Source organism: Bombina bombina, chromosome 11 (assembly GCF_027579735.1).
Source record: "Bombina bombina isolate aBomBom1 chromosome 11, aBomBom1.pri, whole genome shotgun sequence".
Classification (NCBI taxonomy): Eukaryota; Metazoa; Chordata; class Amphibia; order Anura; family Bombinatoridae; genus Bombina; species Bombina bombina.
In genome coordinates, this window is record NC_069509.1 from 43,699,588 (window position 1) to 43,715,886 (window position 16,299).

The 16,299-nt window shown below is 40.8% G+C and overlaps 1 protein-coding gene across 2 annotated transcripts in view; it reads left to right on the forward strand.

Annotated features, from left to right (window-relative positions):
- Positions 1-16,299, forward strand: part of LOC128642298 (uncharacterized) — a 131,015-nt gene that overhangs the window by 13,731 nt on the left and 100,985 nt on the right. For both annotated transcript variants that reach the window (XM_053695017.1, XM_053695015.1), the window contains exon 2: positions 1,367-1,672. In XM_053695017.1, the coding sequence (XP_053550992.1) occupies positions 1,367-1,672 (306 nt within the window). The remainder of the gene's footprint in view (positions 1-1,366; positions 1,673-16,299) is intronic.

Genomic DNA, 16,299 nt, shown 5'->3' on the forward strand with positions numbered 1-16,299 from the left:
TGGATAAGTTTATCATTAGAGTTACAGGGAAACTTACTGTAATGGGTAAGTTTATCATTAGAGTTACAGGGAAACTTACTGTAATGGGTAATTTTATCATTAGAGTTACAGGGGAACTTACTGTAATGGGTAAGTTTATCATTAGAGTTAAAGGGAAACTTACTGTAATGGGTAAGTTTATCATTAGAGTTACAGGGAAACGTATTGTGATGGGTAAGTTTATCATTAAAGTTACAGGGAAACTTACTGTAATGGGTAAGTTTATCATTAGAGTTACAGGGAAACTTACTGTAATGGGTAAGTTTATCATTAGAGTTAAAGGGAAACTTACTGTAATGGGTAAGTTTATCATTAGAGTTACAGGGAAACGTATTGTGATGGGTAAGTTTATCATTAGAGTTACAGGGAAACTTACTGTAATGGGTAAGTTTATCATTAGAGTTACAGGGAAACTTACTGTAATGGGTAAGTTTATCATTAGAGTTACAGGGAAAGTTACTGTAATGGGTAAGTTTATCATTAGAGTTACAGGGAAACTTATTGTAATGGGTACGTTTATCATTAGAGTTACAGGGAAACTTACTGTAATGGGTACGTTTATCATTAGAGTTACAGGGAAACTTACTGTAATGGGTAAGTTTATCATTAGAGTACCAGGGAAACTTACTGTAATGGGTAAGTTTATCATTAGAGTTAAAGGGAAACTTACTGTAATGGGTAAGTTTATCATTAGAGTAACAGGGAAACTTACTGTAATGGTTAGGTTTATCATTAGAGTTACATTGAAACTTACTGTAATGGTTAGGTTTATCATTAGAGTTACATTGAAACTTACTGTAATGGTTAGGTTTATCATTAGAGTTACAGGGAAACTTACTGTAATGGGTAAGTTTATTATTAGAGTTACAGAGAAACTTACTGTAATGGGTAAATTTATCATTAGAGTTACAGGGGAACTACATCGGATCATGTCCTTTTGCACTTTGATACATTGGCCCCTCTGTATGTCATTAACTTGTATTTAGTGATGAGTACTGAGTACATATGGCTTCTATCCCTTTTTAATATGGAATGAGACAACCCAATAAATAGCTAAATTAAGTAAACTAGTAACAAAAACAAATTGATATAGAGGTCTGGGAAAACATAGTATTTTTGTTCAAACGTGTTGTGCCAATAAATGTCCAGATTATTTGTGATTCATAAAGTAGCTTCTGTTGACTCTAGAAAAGGAAAATTTTTAAAGTATTTTGCAGTGAAGTAATTACAAAAATAAATGTATTTATATCAACAAATAAAACAAGGATCATTCAGTAAGGAAAATATCTCATTTATCTCTCTCATGCATGGATGGTTTGTTTTTCAGGAAAACCTCAGATTCTAGAACCTGTAAAATCCTCTCTTTCTCCTTATGGGGAGATTCTCTATTCCTTGACGCTACAGAAGTTTTATCCCACAAATATAAACATCAGCTGGACACGTAAAGCAGGCAATCTTCATAAAACAATACCAGCCATAGAAAAAAAACAAAAAAACACTGATGGAACATTAAATGTTTGTTCTGAAGTCAAAATTCCAGAGGACCACATGAAAGATCCATCATTTTCTGTGCAGGCAACCTGGGAACATGAGTCCTTGGATACAGCTGGAAGCAAAACACTAGCTATAAAAGGTGAGGTAGACACCCCCTTTTTTACAAATGAATAGTTTTGTCTGATAGTATTATCATAGTATTTACTTTTGTTTGCTCACCTGGGGATCGATTGCAATCCTTTAGAATAACTTCTCAAATGGTTTGCTACAGAAAATCTCTATTAAAGTCTATAGGGATTTTTGAAAATAAATAATTTGATACGTTTTTCTAAAGATCTGTGATCGACCCCTCTTTACAATATTATCTTCTTGTCAGACAGGTTACACATATAAGCGTAGATTGCAAGTAGGGTGTGAAGATGTTAGTACTATGGTTTGCTAACATCGCTAGAGTGCAATCTTAGTGCTCCCATTTTACTTCCCTATTACTATTAGAAAGTAAAAATGTATCGCTCCAGCAGAAGCCTAGAGAATACCAACATCTGGAGGTCTGATAATGTGGCTGCGCTAAATCCATCACGTAATAGACTTCTGTGGGGTGCCCTACAAATCTCAGGTTCTGACTTTGAGGCCAATTTATCAAGCTCTGGATGGAGCTTGAGGGTCCGTGTTTCTGGTGAGCCTGCTGGTGAGCCAGAAACAGCAGTTATGAAGCAGCGGTCTAAAGACCGCTGCTCCATAACCGTATCCGCCTGCTCTGAGCAGGCGGACAGACATCGCCGAAAATCAACCCGATCGAATACGATCGGGTTAATTGACACCTCCCTGCTGGCGGCCAAATCTGGAGGGGTCAGCGTTGCACCAGCAGCTCACAAGAGCAGCTGGTGCAATGCTGAATATGGAGAGCGTATTGCTCTCCGCATCCAGCGAGGTCTGGCATGTTTGATCCGCTCTGTCGGATCAGGTCCACCAGACCTTTGATAAATATCCCCCTTTTGCTCAAGCACTAACCTGAAGTTGTGCTAAGCAAGAGGTGCACTAAAAAAAAAAAGAAGGAATTGTGTTCTTCACAAAGTCTAAATAAAAAAATTATATATATATGTATATGTCATGACTACTGTCTTCTATAGGATATTATCATCCTGTGCATCTTTTTCTAAAAAGAAAAGAACATGCCAAATTTATTTAGATAAACTTGCTTTAAATATATATTGCTAGATTACAAGTAGAGCTGTATTTTGCACTCCCACTCGAGAGTAAAGACCGCTAAAAGTAATCTTTTTTTGTGTGCTGGTTAGCGCTTGTATTACAAGTTGAAAGTAAAACTTTTGTGCGTGATCCAAACCCAATGCACGCAAACTCCAGGACCACAGATATCACAACCACGCTAACTTTTTCTCTCCATAGTCTTCTATAGAGAGAGCAGAAGAAAAAACCTCACACTTATCGCTTGAGTGCTACCCAAAAAGGAGTTAATATGTCTCATTCCAAAGTTCTTCACATACAGGAAAATTTTATTTTTCTATTAAATATATATATATATATATATATATATATATACCTATACATGTATGTATGTATGTATGTGTTTATAGATAGAGATAGATAGATAGATAGATAGATAGATATGTATTTTACATTAACATTATATATATATATATATATATATTTAAAAATAAAAAGTACTTTTTTTCTATGTGGAAAACATTGGAATATAAAATATGGGTAATGTGCTTTGGGTTTTGCACTGTAGGTCTAGCGCACTTTCTGATTGGTGGCTACATTTAGCCACCAATCAGCAAGTTCTATCCAGGTGCTGAACCATAAATGTGACAGCTCACATTCCTGCTTTTCAAATAAAGGATAATATTATTAATAGGAGTAAATTGATAAAAGGAGTAAAAAAAATTATAACAGGATTGATAAAAAAAATTGATATGCTCTATCTGAATCATGAAAGAAACAAATAATTAGCGTACTCCTTTTGGGTTTGCGCACATAAATCACATAGGTTTTGCCCTATACATTTTGGGCTACATTACGAGTGGATTGCTATTTAGTGCTCCCTTTGGTACGCTAACTGCGCTTGATGTAAGCATAATACAAGTAGTGATGTCGCAAACCTAAAATTTTCGGTTCGCGAACGGCGGACTCGAACTTCCGGTATTGTTCGCAAACCCGCGAACCGCGCAAACCGCCATTGAATTCAATAGGCAGGCGAACTTTAAAACCTACAAGGACTCTTTCTGGCCACAATAGTGATGGAAAAGCTGTTTCAAGGGTACTAACACCTGGACTGTCGCATGCTGGAGGGGGATCCCTGGCAAAACTCCCATGGAAAATTACATAGTTTATGCAGAGTCTGTTTTTAAGCCATAATGGACCTAAATCAACTAACATTCCCAAAGTGGCTGTCTCAAAACATCCCGGACAGAAGATAGATTGATAGATAGGATAGATAGATATACATAGATTGATAGTTAGATAGAATCGATAGAAGAGAAATAGATAGATTTGTTAGATATATAATTACCCTAATAAAGTCTAATAATAAAACATGCGTTCTTGGACCCAACTAGCTTGTATTAATTAGTACTTTTCTTAGCACTTTAATCCCTGTTCCCCCCCCTATCGGGGGTGTTCTATATGGCCTGCCTGATTACCCTGAAAAAATATAATAATAAGACATGCGGTCTGGTACCCATTTTAACTAGGTTGTGTTTTAAGTACTACCATTCTTAGCACTTTAATCTCTGTAACTCCCCCTATTTGGTGAGGTCTATACGGCCTGGATGATTACCCATACAAAATATAATAATAAGACATCTGCTCTTGGTCTACGACCCATGGTAACTATGTTGTGTTAATTAGTAATGTCCTTCGCATTTTAATAGCTGTTACTCATACTCACCCTATCGGTGGATGTCTATATGGCCTGCATCATTACCCTTACAAAATATAATAACCAAACCTATGCTCTGGGACCCATGGTTAGTAGGTTGTGTTAAGTAGTACTGTTCTTTGCAGTTTAATACCTGTTACAACACCAAATGGTGGCAGGTCTATCTGGCCTTCATGATTAGCTGCACCCAAACCCCAAAAAAAGCCAAGTGGTCTTAGACTAACACCCATGGCTAACTCGGTTGTTTCAATTAGTACTATTCTTAGCACTTTCATCCCTGTTACGGGTGGTCTACATGGCCATCCTGATTAGCTGAACAAAATACTACAATCCAACCTTTGCTCAGTCTTCATAGGCCCTTCATTGTCTGTATTTTGATAGTACAGTTCTTATTATTTTTATAGCTGATACAACACCGAATGGTGGCAGCTCTATATGGCCTGCATGATTAGCCGTACCCAATACAAAAATAAATCCAAGCGGTCTTGGATTAACACCCATGGCTAACCATGTTGTTTCAAGTAGTACTATTCTTAGCACTTTCATCTCATCATCCCTGTTACTTCCAGGACTCTTGGTGGTGGTCTACATGGCCATCATGATTAGCCTAACCAAATACTACAATCCAACCTTGGCTCAATCTTCATAAGGCCCTTCATTGGCTGTATTTTGGTAGTACTGTTCTTATTAGTTTAATAGCTGATACGACACCGAATGGTGGCAGCTCTATATGGCCTGCATGAATAGCCGCACCCAAAGCCAAAAAAAAGCCAAGCGGTCTTGCACTAACACCTATGGCTAACTCTGTTGTTTCAAGTTCTACTATTCTTAGCTCTTTCATCTCATCCCTGTTACTTCCAGGACTCTCAGTGGTGGTGGTCTACATGGCCATCATGATTACCCTCACCAAAATATAACAACAATACGTGCGTGCAGGGAACCATGGTAAGCTTACTTCCTTTCGCAAAATTGAGTATAACAGTTGCAGGCTGAGGTTCTGACCCTGCATTATGGCTGCACCTCTCCCTAAAAGAGGCATGCGTTACAGAGTCTGTGGGCATGTATGCAAAGAGCTGGCCTGCCTAAAAAGAGGAGCAAGGCTGTACAGATTGTTCTCCTTCAGCCGTTTTATACGCTGTCCCACGGCCACGACCCTCAACAACCACAACAGAATGAAACACCACATATGCCATCCTTTTGAACAACAGAGTACAGGTATGGCATTGATTTTAGTTACACGGCGATATTTATTATGAACCGTGAAATTGAAAACAAAAACATGATTGGACACCAAGTACAGTACAGGTCGTTCTCCTTCGGCCTTTTTAGAATAGTGTTCCGGACCCCCAACAAAAACAACAGCAGGAAAGAGGACATATGGCATCCTTTTGAGCAATAGATGACAGGTAAGGCATAGATTTTACAAAGCCATAAATAATTTTTTTGCAACTGTGAAATAAAAAAAAACATTGATTGGACACCCAGTACACTTCTTTATCCTTAGGCCTTTTTATAAGAGGCTCCTGGAGCCTCAACTGAAACAACAGCATGAAAGAGGACATATGGCATCCTTGTGAACAATTGATTACAGTTAAGGCATTCATTTTAGAATCCCAGAGATCATTTATATGACCCGGGAAATAGAAAAAAACATTGATTGGACACCCAGTACACTTCTTTATCCTTAGGCCTTTTTATAAGAGGCTCCCGGAGCCTCAACAGAAAAAACATTATGAAAGAGGACATATGTCATACTTTTGAATAATAGATTACAGGAAAGGCATTGATTTTAGAATCCCAGAGATCATTTATATGACCTGGGAAATAGAATAAAACATTGATTAGACACCCAGTACACTTATTTATTCTTAGGCCTTTTTAATAAGAGGGTCCCGGAGCCTCAACCGAAACAACAGCATGAAAGAGGACATATGTCATCCTTTTGAATAATAGATTACAGGAAAGGCATTGATTTTAGAATCCCAGAGATCATTTATATGACCCGGGAAATAGAAAAAAACATTGATTAGACACCCAGTACACTTATTTTTCCTCTGGCCTTTTTTATAAGAGGGTCCCGGAGCCTCAACCGAAATAACAGCATGAAAGAGGACATATGTCATCCTTTTTAATAATAGATTACAGGAAAGGCATTGATTTTAGAATCCCAGAGATCATTTATATGACCCGGGAAATAGAAAAAAACATTGATTAGACACCCAGTACACTTATTTTTCCTCAGGCCTTTTTAATAAGAGGGTCCCGGAGCCTCAACCGAAACAACAGCATGAAAGAGGACATATGTCATCCTTTTGAATAATAGATTACATGAAAGGCATTGATTTTAGAATCCCAGAGATCATTTATATGACCCGGGAAATAGAAAAAAACATTGATTAGACACCCAGTACACTTATTTTTCCTCAGGCATTTTTAATAAGAGGGTCCCGGAGCTTCAACCGAAACAACAGCATGAAAGAGGACATATGTCATCCTTTTGAATAATAGATTACAGGAAAGGCATTGATTTTAGAATCCCAGAGATCATTTATATGACCCGGGAAATAGAAAAAAACATTGATTAGACACCCAGTACACTTATTTTTCCTCAGGCCTCTTTTTAATAAGAGGGTCCCGGAGCCTCAACCGAAACAACAGCATGAAAGAGGACATATGTCATCCTTTTGAATAATAGATTACAGGAAAGGCATTGACTTTAGAATCCCAGAGATCATTTATATGACCCGGGAAATAGAAAAAAACATTGATTGGACACCCAGTACACTTCTTTATCCTTAGGCCTTTTTATAAGAGGCTCCCGGAGCCTCAACAGAAAAAACATTATGAAAGAGGACATATGTCATCCTTTTGAATAATAGATTACAGGAAAGGCATTGATTTTAGAATCCCAGAGATCATTTATATGACCCGGGAAATAGAAAAAAACATTGATTAGACACCCAGTACACTTATTTATCCATAGGCCTTTTTAGCAGAGGCTCCAGGACCCTCAACAAAAACAAGAGCAGGGAGGTGGGCATAGGAGTACAATGGAGTGTGACAATAATAATGTGAAGGGGAAGATTGCGGAGTTGTGGCATTTTAATTTTGTTATCGTGGGAAGTACTTGCAATGACCTTGCTCTGGTGAATCCATATTGCAAATGTGTTTTTTAAGGCACTGTTTGTCTATTTTTTGAATATCAGCAAATATAAAAAAAAACACCAGCAGGAAAGAGGACGTATGGCATCCTTTTGAACAATAGAGTACAGGTACAGCATTGATTTTACAAACCAAGAGATAATTTTGGTCAAATGTGAAATAGAAAAAAAAATTGAGTGGACACCCAGTACACCTCTTTCTCCTTAGGCCTTTTTATAAGAGGGTCCAGGACCCTCAAACAAAATACCAGCAGGAAAGAGAACATATGACATCCTTTTGAACAATAGAGTACTGGTACGGCATTGATTTTAGAAACCCACAGATAATTTTTTGGAAAAGTGAAATAGCCCTAAAAACCATGCTTGGACTCCCACTCCAGGTCGTTCTCCTTCAGATTTTTTATAAGAGGGTCCAGCACCCTCAACAGAAACTACTGCAGGAAACACCACCACATATGCCATCCTTTTGCACAAGCGAGTACAGGTATGGCATCCATTTTAGAAAGCCAGAGATAATTAAGAGGAACCAGGAACATTTTTCTAAAAATTTGATGGGCCACCCATTACAGGTCCTTCTCCTTCAGCCTTTTTATACCATGGGCCACGACCCGCAATAGGCACAACAGCATGAAACACCACATATGCCACCCTTTTGCACAATAGAGTACAGGTATGGCATAGATGGAACACGGAGATAATTTAGAGCAACCAAGAGACGGATAAAGATGCTTGGTCGGTCCTCCTCCTTCAAATTTGTGGCATTTTGCGTTCAATTTAATGGTCCACCAGATATGAGTGGTGTGCTAAGTTGTACAATTCGTAACAGTTTAATCACTAGTGTTATGTGACTTTTTTTTTTTATTTCAGTTCTGTACCCACAGAGCTGCAGCAGAGGCCAGAAAAATTAGGAATGTACAAATGACTGAAAAGTTTGGGTATTGTTGTAGCAACTGCTGTAGCAGCGGCCAGAAAAATTGATGTTTGGAAAACATTTATAAAGTGCCCTAAAAACTTGTGGCTTGAACACTAGTTGTTGGTGGATAAGTGAAGCAAGTCCTCCGGCTTTTTTTTAAAAAAAAAAAGGCCAGCCTGTGTACCAGTTGTAGCCCAAGCCAGCTCATCTCATCATCAGGCCTTTTTTATTCAAATGTATCGCCCAATGTCAGTCCCTTTGGGATCCAGCCCTCATTCATTTTTATAAAAGTGAGATAGTCAAGGCTTTTTTGACCTAGGTGACTTCTCTTCTCAGTGACAAAACCTCCTGCTGCACTGAAAGTCCTTTCGTACAGGACACTTGAAGCGGGGCAGGCCAGAAGTTCCATTGCAAATTGGGATAGCTCAGGCCACAAGTCCAGCCTGCACACCCAGTAGTCAAGGGGTCCATCGCTCCTGAGAGTGTCGAGATCCGCAGTTAAAGCTAGGTAGTCTGCTACCTGTCGGTTGAGTCTTTCTCTAAGGCTGGATCCCGAAAGGCTCTGATGGTGCATGGGAGTTAAAAAGGTACGCATGTCCTCCATCAACAAGACGTCAGGAAAGCGTCCTGTCCTTGCCGCCGTGGTCGTGGGAGGAGGAGGATTAATTTCATCTCTTCCCCTGTTACATTCCCGTGGTGCTGTGACATCACCCTTATACGCTGTGTAAAGCATAGTTTTTAATTTATTGTTAAAATGCTCCATCCTTTCCGACTTGCGGGAATCTGGTAACATTTCTGGCACTTTATGCTTATACCGGGGGTCGAGGAGCGTGGACACCCAGTACAGGTCGTTCTCCTTCAGCTTTTTTATACGAGGGTCCCTCAACAGGCACAACAGCATGAAAGAACCCATTTGAACAAGGTTGGATGCCGAGCTAATCATGTCCCGTTCCTCCTCCTCACTGATCTCACTGATGGTATCTTCTTCCCCCCAGCCACGTACAACACCACGGGTACCAGAGAGGTGACAACAACGAGCACCCTGGGATGCCTGTTGTGCTCGGTCTTCCTCCTCCTCCTCCTCAAAGCCACATTCCTCCTCTGACTCCTCTTCCTCACAATCCTCTTCCTGCGTTGCCGCAGGTCCAGCAAGCAATGCTGATTCGGCTGTTTGTGGGGGTGATGGACACCACAACTCTTCCTCTTCCACTTCACGCTCATCTACTGCCTGATCCAGCACTCTTCGCAGGGCACGCTCCAGGAAGAAAACAAATGGTATGATGTCACTGATGGTGCCTTCGGTGCGACTGACAAGGTTTGTCACCTCCTCAAAAGGACGCATGAGCCTACAGGCATTGCGCATGAGCGTCCAGTAATTTGGAAAAAATATCCCCAGCTCCCCAGAGGCTGGCCTAGCACCCCGGTCATACAAATACTCATTAACAGCTTTTTCTTGTTGGAGCAGGCGGTCAAACATTAGGAGTGTTGAATTCCACCGTGTCGGGCTGTCGCAAATCAAGCGCCTCACTGGCAGGTTGTTTCGACGCTGGATATCGGACAAGTGCGCCATGGCCGTGTAGGAATGCCTGAAATGGCCACACACCTTCCTGGCCTGCTTCAGGACGTCCTGTAAGCCTGGGTACTTATGGACAAATCGTTGTACAATTAGATTACACACATGTGCCATGCACGGCACATGTGTCAACTTGCCCAATTTCAATGCCGCCACCAAATTACTTCCATTGTCAGAAACAACCTTGCCAATCTCCAGTTGGTGCAGAGTCAGCCACTGATCCACCTGTGGGTTCAGGGCGGTCAGGAGTGCTGGTGCGGTGTGACTCTCCGCTTTCAGGCAAGTCAACCCCAAGACGGCTTGACACTGCCATACCCGGGATGTAGCATAGTACCTGGGGAGCTGGGGGGGTGCCATAGATGTGGAGCAAGACCCAGAAGTTGAAGAGGACTCAGCCGAGGAAGAGGTTATGGAAGAGGATATGGAAGAGGATGGAGTAGGAGGAGTAGAGGAGGTAGCAGCAGGCCTGCCTGCAAGTCGTGGCGGTGTCACCAACTCTTCTGCAGAGCCACGCATTCCATGCTTGTCAGAAGTCAGCAGGTTTACCCAATGCGCAGTGTAGGTGATATACCTGCCCTGACCATGCTTTGCAGACCAGCTATCCGTGGTCATATGGACCCTTGCCCCAACGCTGTGTGCCAGACATGCCATAACTTCCTTTCTCACAACAGAGTACAGGTTTGGGATTGCCTTTTGTGAAAAGAAATTTCTGCCAGGTACCTTCCACTGCGGTGTCCCAATAGATACAAATTTTTTGAAAGCATCAGACTCCACCAGCTTGTATGGTAAAAGCTGGTGGGCTAAGAGTTCAGACAAGCCAGCTGTCCGACGCCGGGCAAGGGGGTGACTTTGAGAAATTGGCTTCTTACGCTCAAACATGTCCTTGACAGACACCTGACTGTGGGCAGATGACCAGGAACTGCTACGTAAGAGAGACTGAGTGGAGGATGGTTGAGAGGGGGCAAGGAGGACAGCACTGGTTGATGTGGCTGAAGATGCTGGAGCAGGAGGAGGAGGGCGGCTTTCACTTTATGTGCTGCTTCTACTCATGTGTTCTTCCCATCAGCCTTTGTGATGGGAGACCATGTGCCTTCGCAAAGCAGTTGTACCTAGGTGGCTGTTGGACTTCCCATGACTCAGTTTCTTTTGGCACAGGTTGCAAATGGCATCGCTGTTGTCAGAGGCAGACACACAAAAAAAATGCCACACTGCTGAGCTCTGCGATGACGGCATTCTGGTGGTGGCAACAGCATGCGTTGATGGGCGTCGGCGTGCTGTCTGGCTGACCCCTGGTGACAATGCATGCTGTCTGACTGTGCCACTAGCTCCTTGAGACGACCTCCCCATGCTTCCAAATCGTCTCCTCCTCCTCCTCTCTGTCTCCCCATCTGAACTTTCCCCCTCTTCTTCTTCTCTTCTAGCAGGCACCCACGTGACATCCACTGACACATCATCATCAACCGCTTCACTTGTATCTGAAACATCAAGGAAGGAAGCAGCAGCGGGTACAACATCATCATCATCATCACACCGTACCTCCATGTCGGTAATGCTGCCTGACTGAGACTGATCACTATTATCTACATCCTCTGTCAATGATGGTTGCGCATCACTCGTTTCTTCCAAATGATGTGTCAATAACTCCTGTGACAGATCAAGTGAAGCGGCTGTGGTGCTAGTGTTGGTGGTGGCGACAGGCGGGGGAGTGGCACTGGTCACTTGAGATCTGCCCAAAGCACAGCTGGACGTAGATGGTGCGTCAAGGTTAGGAGGACTAGCAGCGGAAGCTGAAGAAGATTGGGTGTCCTGTGTTAGCCATTCAACTAGGTCCTCCTCAGAACTTTTCGCGTCCCCCCTGGCACCCGGCGTCTGAACAATGTGCATATTTGTAGGGTCTAAAGGAATCACAGCACCACGACCACGACCACGGAACCTGCGTGGTGGCCTACCTCTGCCTGTCATTTTTTTTTAAATGGACACTAACAATACTATTACACCAATTGAGTGGTGGCACTGTGAAAGTGGGCACAGTATACGCTGTGAGACTGACAACAACAAAAAAGACAGATGTTTTAAAAATCACAAATTGTTTGCACTAGGAGACTGAAGAATCACAGTCAAAACAGTTATGATTAACAGAAATTCCAATCCTGTTACAATAAATATGATTGGTGGCACTAATTGGCTAGTTGGGACTGGCACACAGGCAGGCAGGCAGGAGGAAAATGCAATTCAAGGAGGGCACTAGTAGACTGCAGATTGACAGTCAAAACAGTGATGATTGACAAATTTTGCAATACTGTTAAAATAAATATGATTGCTGGCACTAATTGAATAGTTGGGCCTGGCACACAGTCTGGCAGGCAGTAGAAAAGTGCAATTCAATGGCACGAGCAAACTGAGGATTAAGATCAACAATCAAAATTTTTTTAATTTTAATTAGTAACTATACTGTGACAACAATTATGATTGGTGTAAATAGTTGGCAAGACAGCCTGGCACAAAAGGCTGGCAGGCAGGAGGTAGATGCAATTCAAGGACACTAGGAGACTGATTACTGACAGTCAAAACAGTGATGATTGACAATTTTTGCAATACTGTTAAAAGAAATATGATTGCTGGCAACAATTGGCTAGGTGGGCTTGGCTCACAGCAGGCTGCAAGGCAGGAGGAAAGTGCTATTCAATAGCACCAGCAAACTGAGGATTCACAACAACTATTACCAAAAATTTTAATCTTTAATTATTAAGAATACTGTCACAACAAATATGATTGGTGTAAATATTTTTCAAGTAGGCCTGGCACACAGGCTTGGAAGGCAGTAGAAAAGTGCAATTCTAGGGCACGAGCAAACTGAGGATTAAGATCATCAACAATCAAGAATTTTTTAATTTTAATTAGTAACTATACTGTGACAAAAAATTATGATTGGTGTAAATAGTTGGCAAGACGGCCTGGCACAAAAGGCTGGCAGGCAGGAGGTAGTTGCAATTCAAGGACACTAGGAGACTGATTACTGACAGTCAAAACAGTGATGATTGACAATTTTTGCAATACTGTTAAAAGAAATGTGATTGCTGGCAACAATTGGCTAGGTGGGCCTGGCTCACAGCAGGCTGCAAGGCAGGAGAAAAGTGCTATTCAATGGCACCAGCAAACTGAGGATTCACAACAACTATTACCAAAAAATTTAATTTTTAATTATTAAGAATACTGTCACAACAAATATGATTGGTGTAAATATTTTTCAAGTAGGCCTGGCACACAGGCTTGGAAGGCAATAGAAAAGTGCAATTCTAGGGCACGAGCAAACTGAGGATTAAGATCATCAACAATCAAGAATTTTTAAATTTTAATTAGTAACTATACTGTGACAAAAAATTATGATTGGTGTAAATAGTTGGCAAGACGGCCTGGCACAAAAGGCTGGCAGGCAGGAGGTAGATGCAATTCAAGGACACTAGGAGACTGATTACTGACAGTCAAAACAGTAATGATTGACAATTTTTGCAATACTGTTAAAAGAAATATGATTGCTGGCAACAAATGGCTAGGTGGGCCTGGCTCACAGCAGGCTGCAAGGCAGGAGGAAAGTGCTATTCAATGGCACCAGCAAACTGAGGATTCACAACAACTATTACCAAAAATTTTAATTTTTAATTATTAAGAATACTGTCACAACAAATATGATTGGTGTAAATATTTTTCAAGTAGGCCTGGCACACAGGCTTGGAAGGCAGTAGAAAAGTGCAATTCTAGGGCACGAGCAAACTGAGGATTAAGATCATCAACAATCAAGAATTTGTTAATTTTAATTAGTAACTATACTGTGACCAAAATTATGATTGGTGTAAATAGTTGGCAAGATGGCCTGGCACAAAAGGCTGGCAGGCAGGAGGTAGATGCAATTCAAGGACACTAGGAGACTGATTACTGACAGTCAAAACAGTGATGATTGACAATTTTTGCAATACTGTTAAAAGAAATATGATTGCTGGCAACAAATGGCTAGGTGGGCCTGGCTCACAGCAGGCTGCAAGGCAGGAGGAAAGTGCTATTCAATGGCACCAGCAAACTGAGGATTCGCAACAACTATTACCAAAAATTTTAATTTTTAATTATTAAGAATACTGTCACAACAAATATGATTGGTGTAAATATTTTTCAAGTAGGCCTGGCACACAGGCTTGGAAGGCAGTAGAAAAGTGCAATTCTAGGGCACGAGCAAACTGAGGATTAAGATAATCAACAATCAAGAATTTTTTAATTTTAATTAGTAACTATACTGTGACCAAAAATTATGATTGGTGTAAATAGTTGGCAAGACGGCCTGGCAAAAAAGGCTGGCAGGCAGGAGGTAGATGCAATTCAAGGACACTAGGAGACTGATTACTGACAGTCAAAACAGTGATGATTGACAATTTTTGCAATACTGTTAAAAGAAATATGATTGCTGGCAACAAATGGCTAGGTGGGCCTGGCTCACAGCAGGCTGCAAGGCAGGAGGAAAGTGCTATTCAATGGCACCAGCAAACTGAGGATTCACAACTATTACCAAAAATTTTAATTTTTAATTATTAAGAATACTGTCACAACAAATATGATTGGTGTAAATATTTTTCAAGTAGGCCTGGCACACAGGCTTGGAAGGCAGTAGAAAAGTGCAATTCTAGGGCACGAGCAAACTGAGGATTAAGATAATCAACAATCAAGAATTTTTTAATTTTAATTAGTAACTATACTGTGACCAAAAATTATGATTGGTGTAAATAGTTGGCAAGACGGCCTGGCAAAAAAGGCTGGCAGGCAGGAGGTAGATGCAATTCAAGGACACTAGGAGACTGATTACTGACAGTCAAAACAGTGATGATTGACAATTTTTGCAATACTGTTAAAAGAAATATGATTGCTGGCAACAAATGGCTAGGTGGGCCTGGCTCACAGCAGGCTGCAAGGCAGGAGGAAAGTGCTATTCAATGGCACCAGCAAACTGAGGATTCACAACAACTATTACCAAAAACTTTAATTTTTAATTATTAAGAATACTGTCACAACAAATATGATTGGTGTAAATATTTTTCAAGTAGGCCTGGCACACAGTCTTGCAAGGAAGTAAAAAAGTGCAATTCTAGGGCACAAGCAAACTGAGGATTAAGATAATCAACAATCAAGAATTTTTTAATTTTAATTAGTAACTATACTGTGACAACAATTATTATTGGTGTAAATAGTTGGCAAGACGGTCTGGCACAAAAGGCTGGCAGGCAGGAGGTAAATGCAATTCAAGGACACTAGGAGACTGATTACTGACAGTCAAAACAGTGATGATTGACAATTTTTGCAATACTGTTAAAAGAAATATGATTGCTGGCAATAATTGGCTAGGTGGGCCGGGCACACAGCAGGCTGCAAGGCAGGAGAAAAGTGCAATTCACTGGCACCAGCAAACTGAGGATTCACAACAACTATTAACAAAAATTTTAATTTTTAATTACTAAGAATACTGTCACAACAAATATGATTGGTGTAAATATTTTTCAAGTAGGCCTGGCACACAGGCTTGGAAGGCAGTAGAAAAGTGCAATTCTAGGGCACGAGCAAACTGAGGATTAAGATCATCAACAATCAAGAATTTTTTAATTTTATTTAGTAACTATACTGTGACAAAAAATTATGATTGGTGTAAATAGTTGGCAAGACGGCCTGGCACAAAAGCCTGGCAGGCAGGAGGTAGATGCAATTCAAGGACACTAGGAGACTGATTACTGACAGTCAAAACAGTGATGATTGACAATTTTTGCAATACTGTTAAAAGAAATATGATTGCTGGCAACAATTGGCTAGGTGGGCCTGGCCCACAGCAGGCTGCAAGGCAGGAGGAAAGTGCTATTCAATGGCACCAGCAAACTGAGGATTCACAACAACTATTACCAAATATTTTAATTTTTAATTATTAAGAATACTGTCACAACAAATATGATTGGTGTAAATATTTTTCAAGTAGGCCTGGCACACAGGCTTGGAAGGCAGTAGAAAAGTGCAATTCTAGGGCACGAGCAAACTGAGGATTAAGATCAACAATCACATTTTTTTTAATTTTAATTAGTAACTATACTGTCTGTGACAACAATTATGATTGGTGTAAATAGTTGGCTAGACGGCCTGGCACAAAAGGCTGGCAGTGGCAGGCAGGAGGTAAATGCAATTCAATGGCACT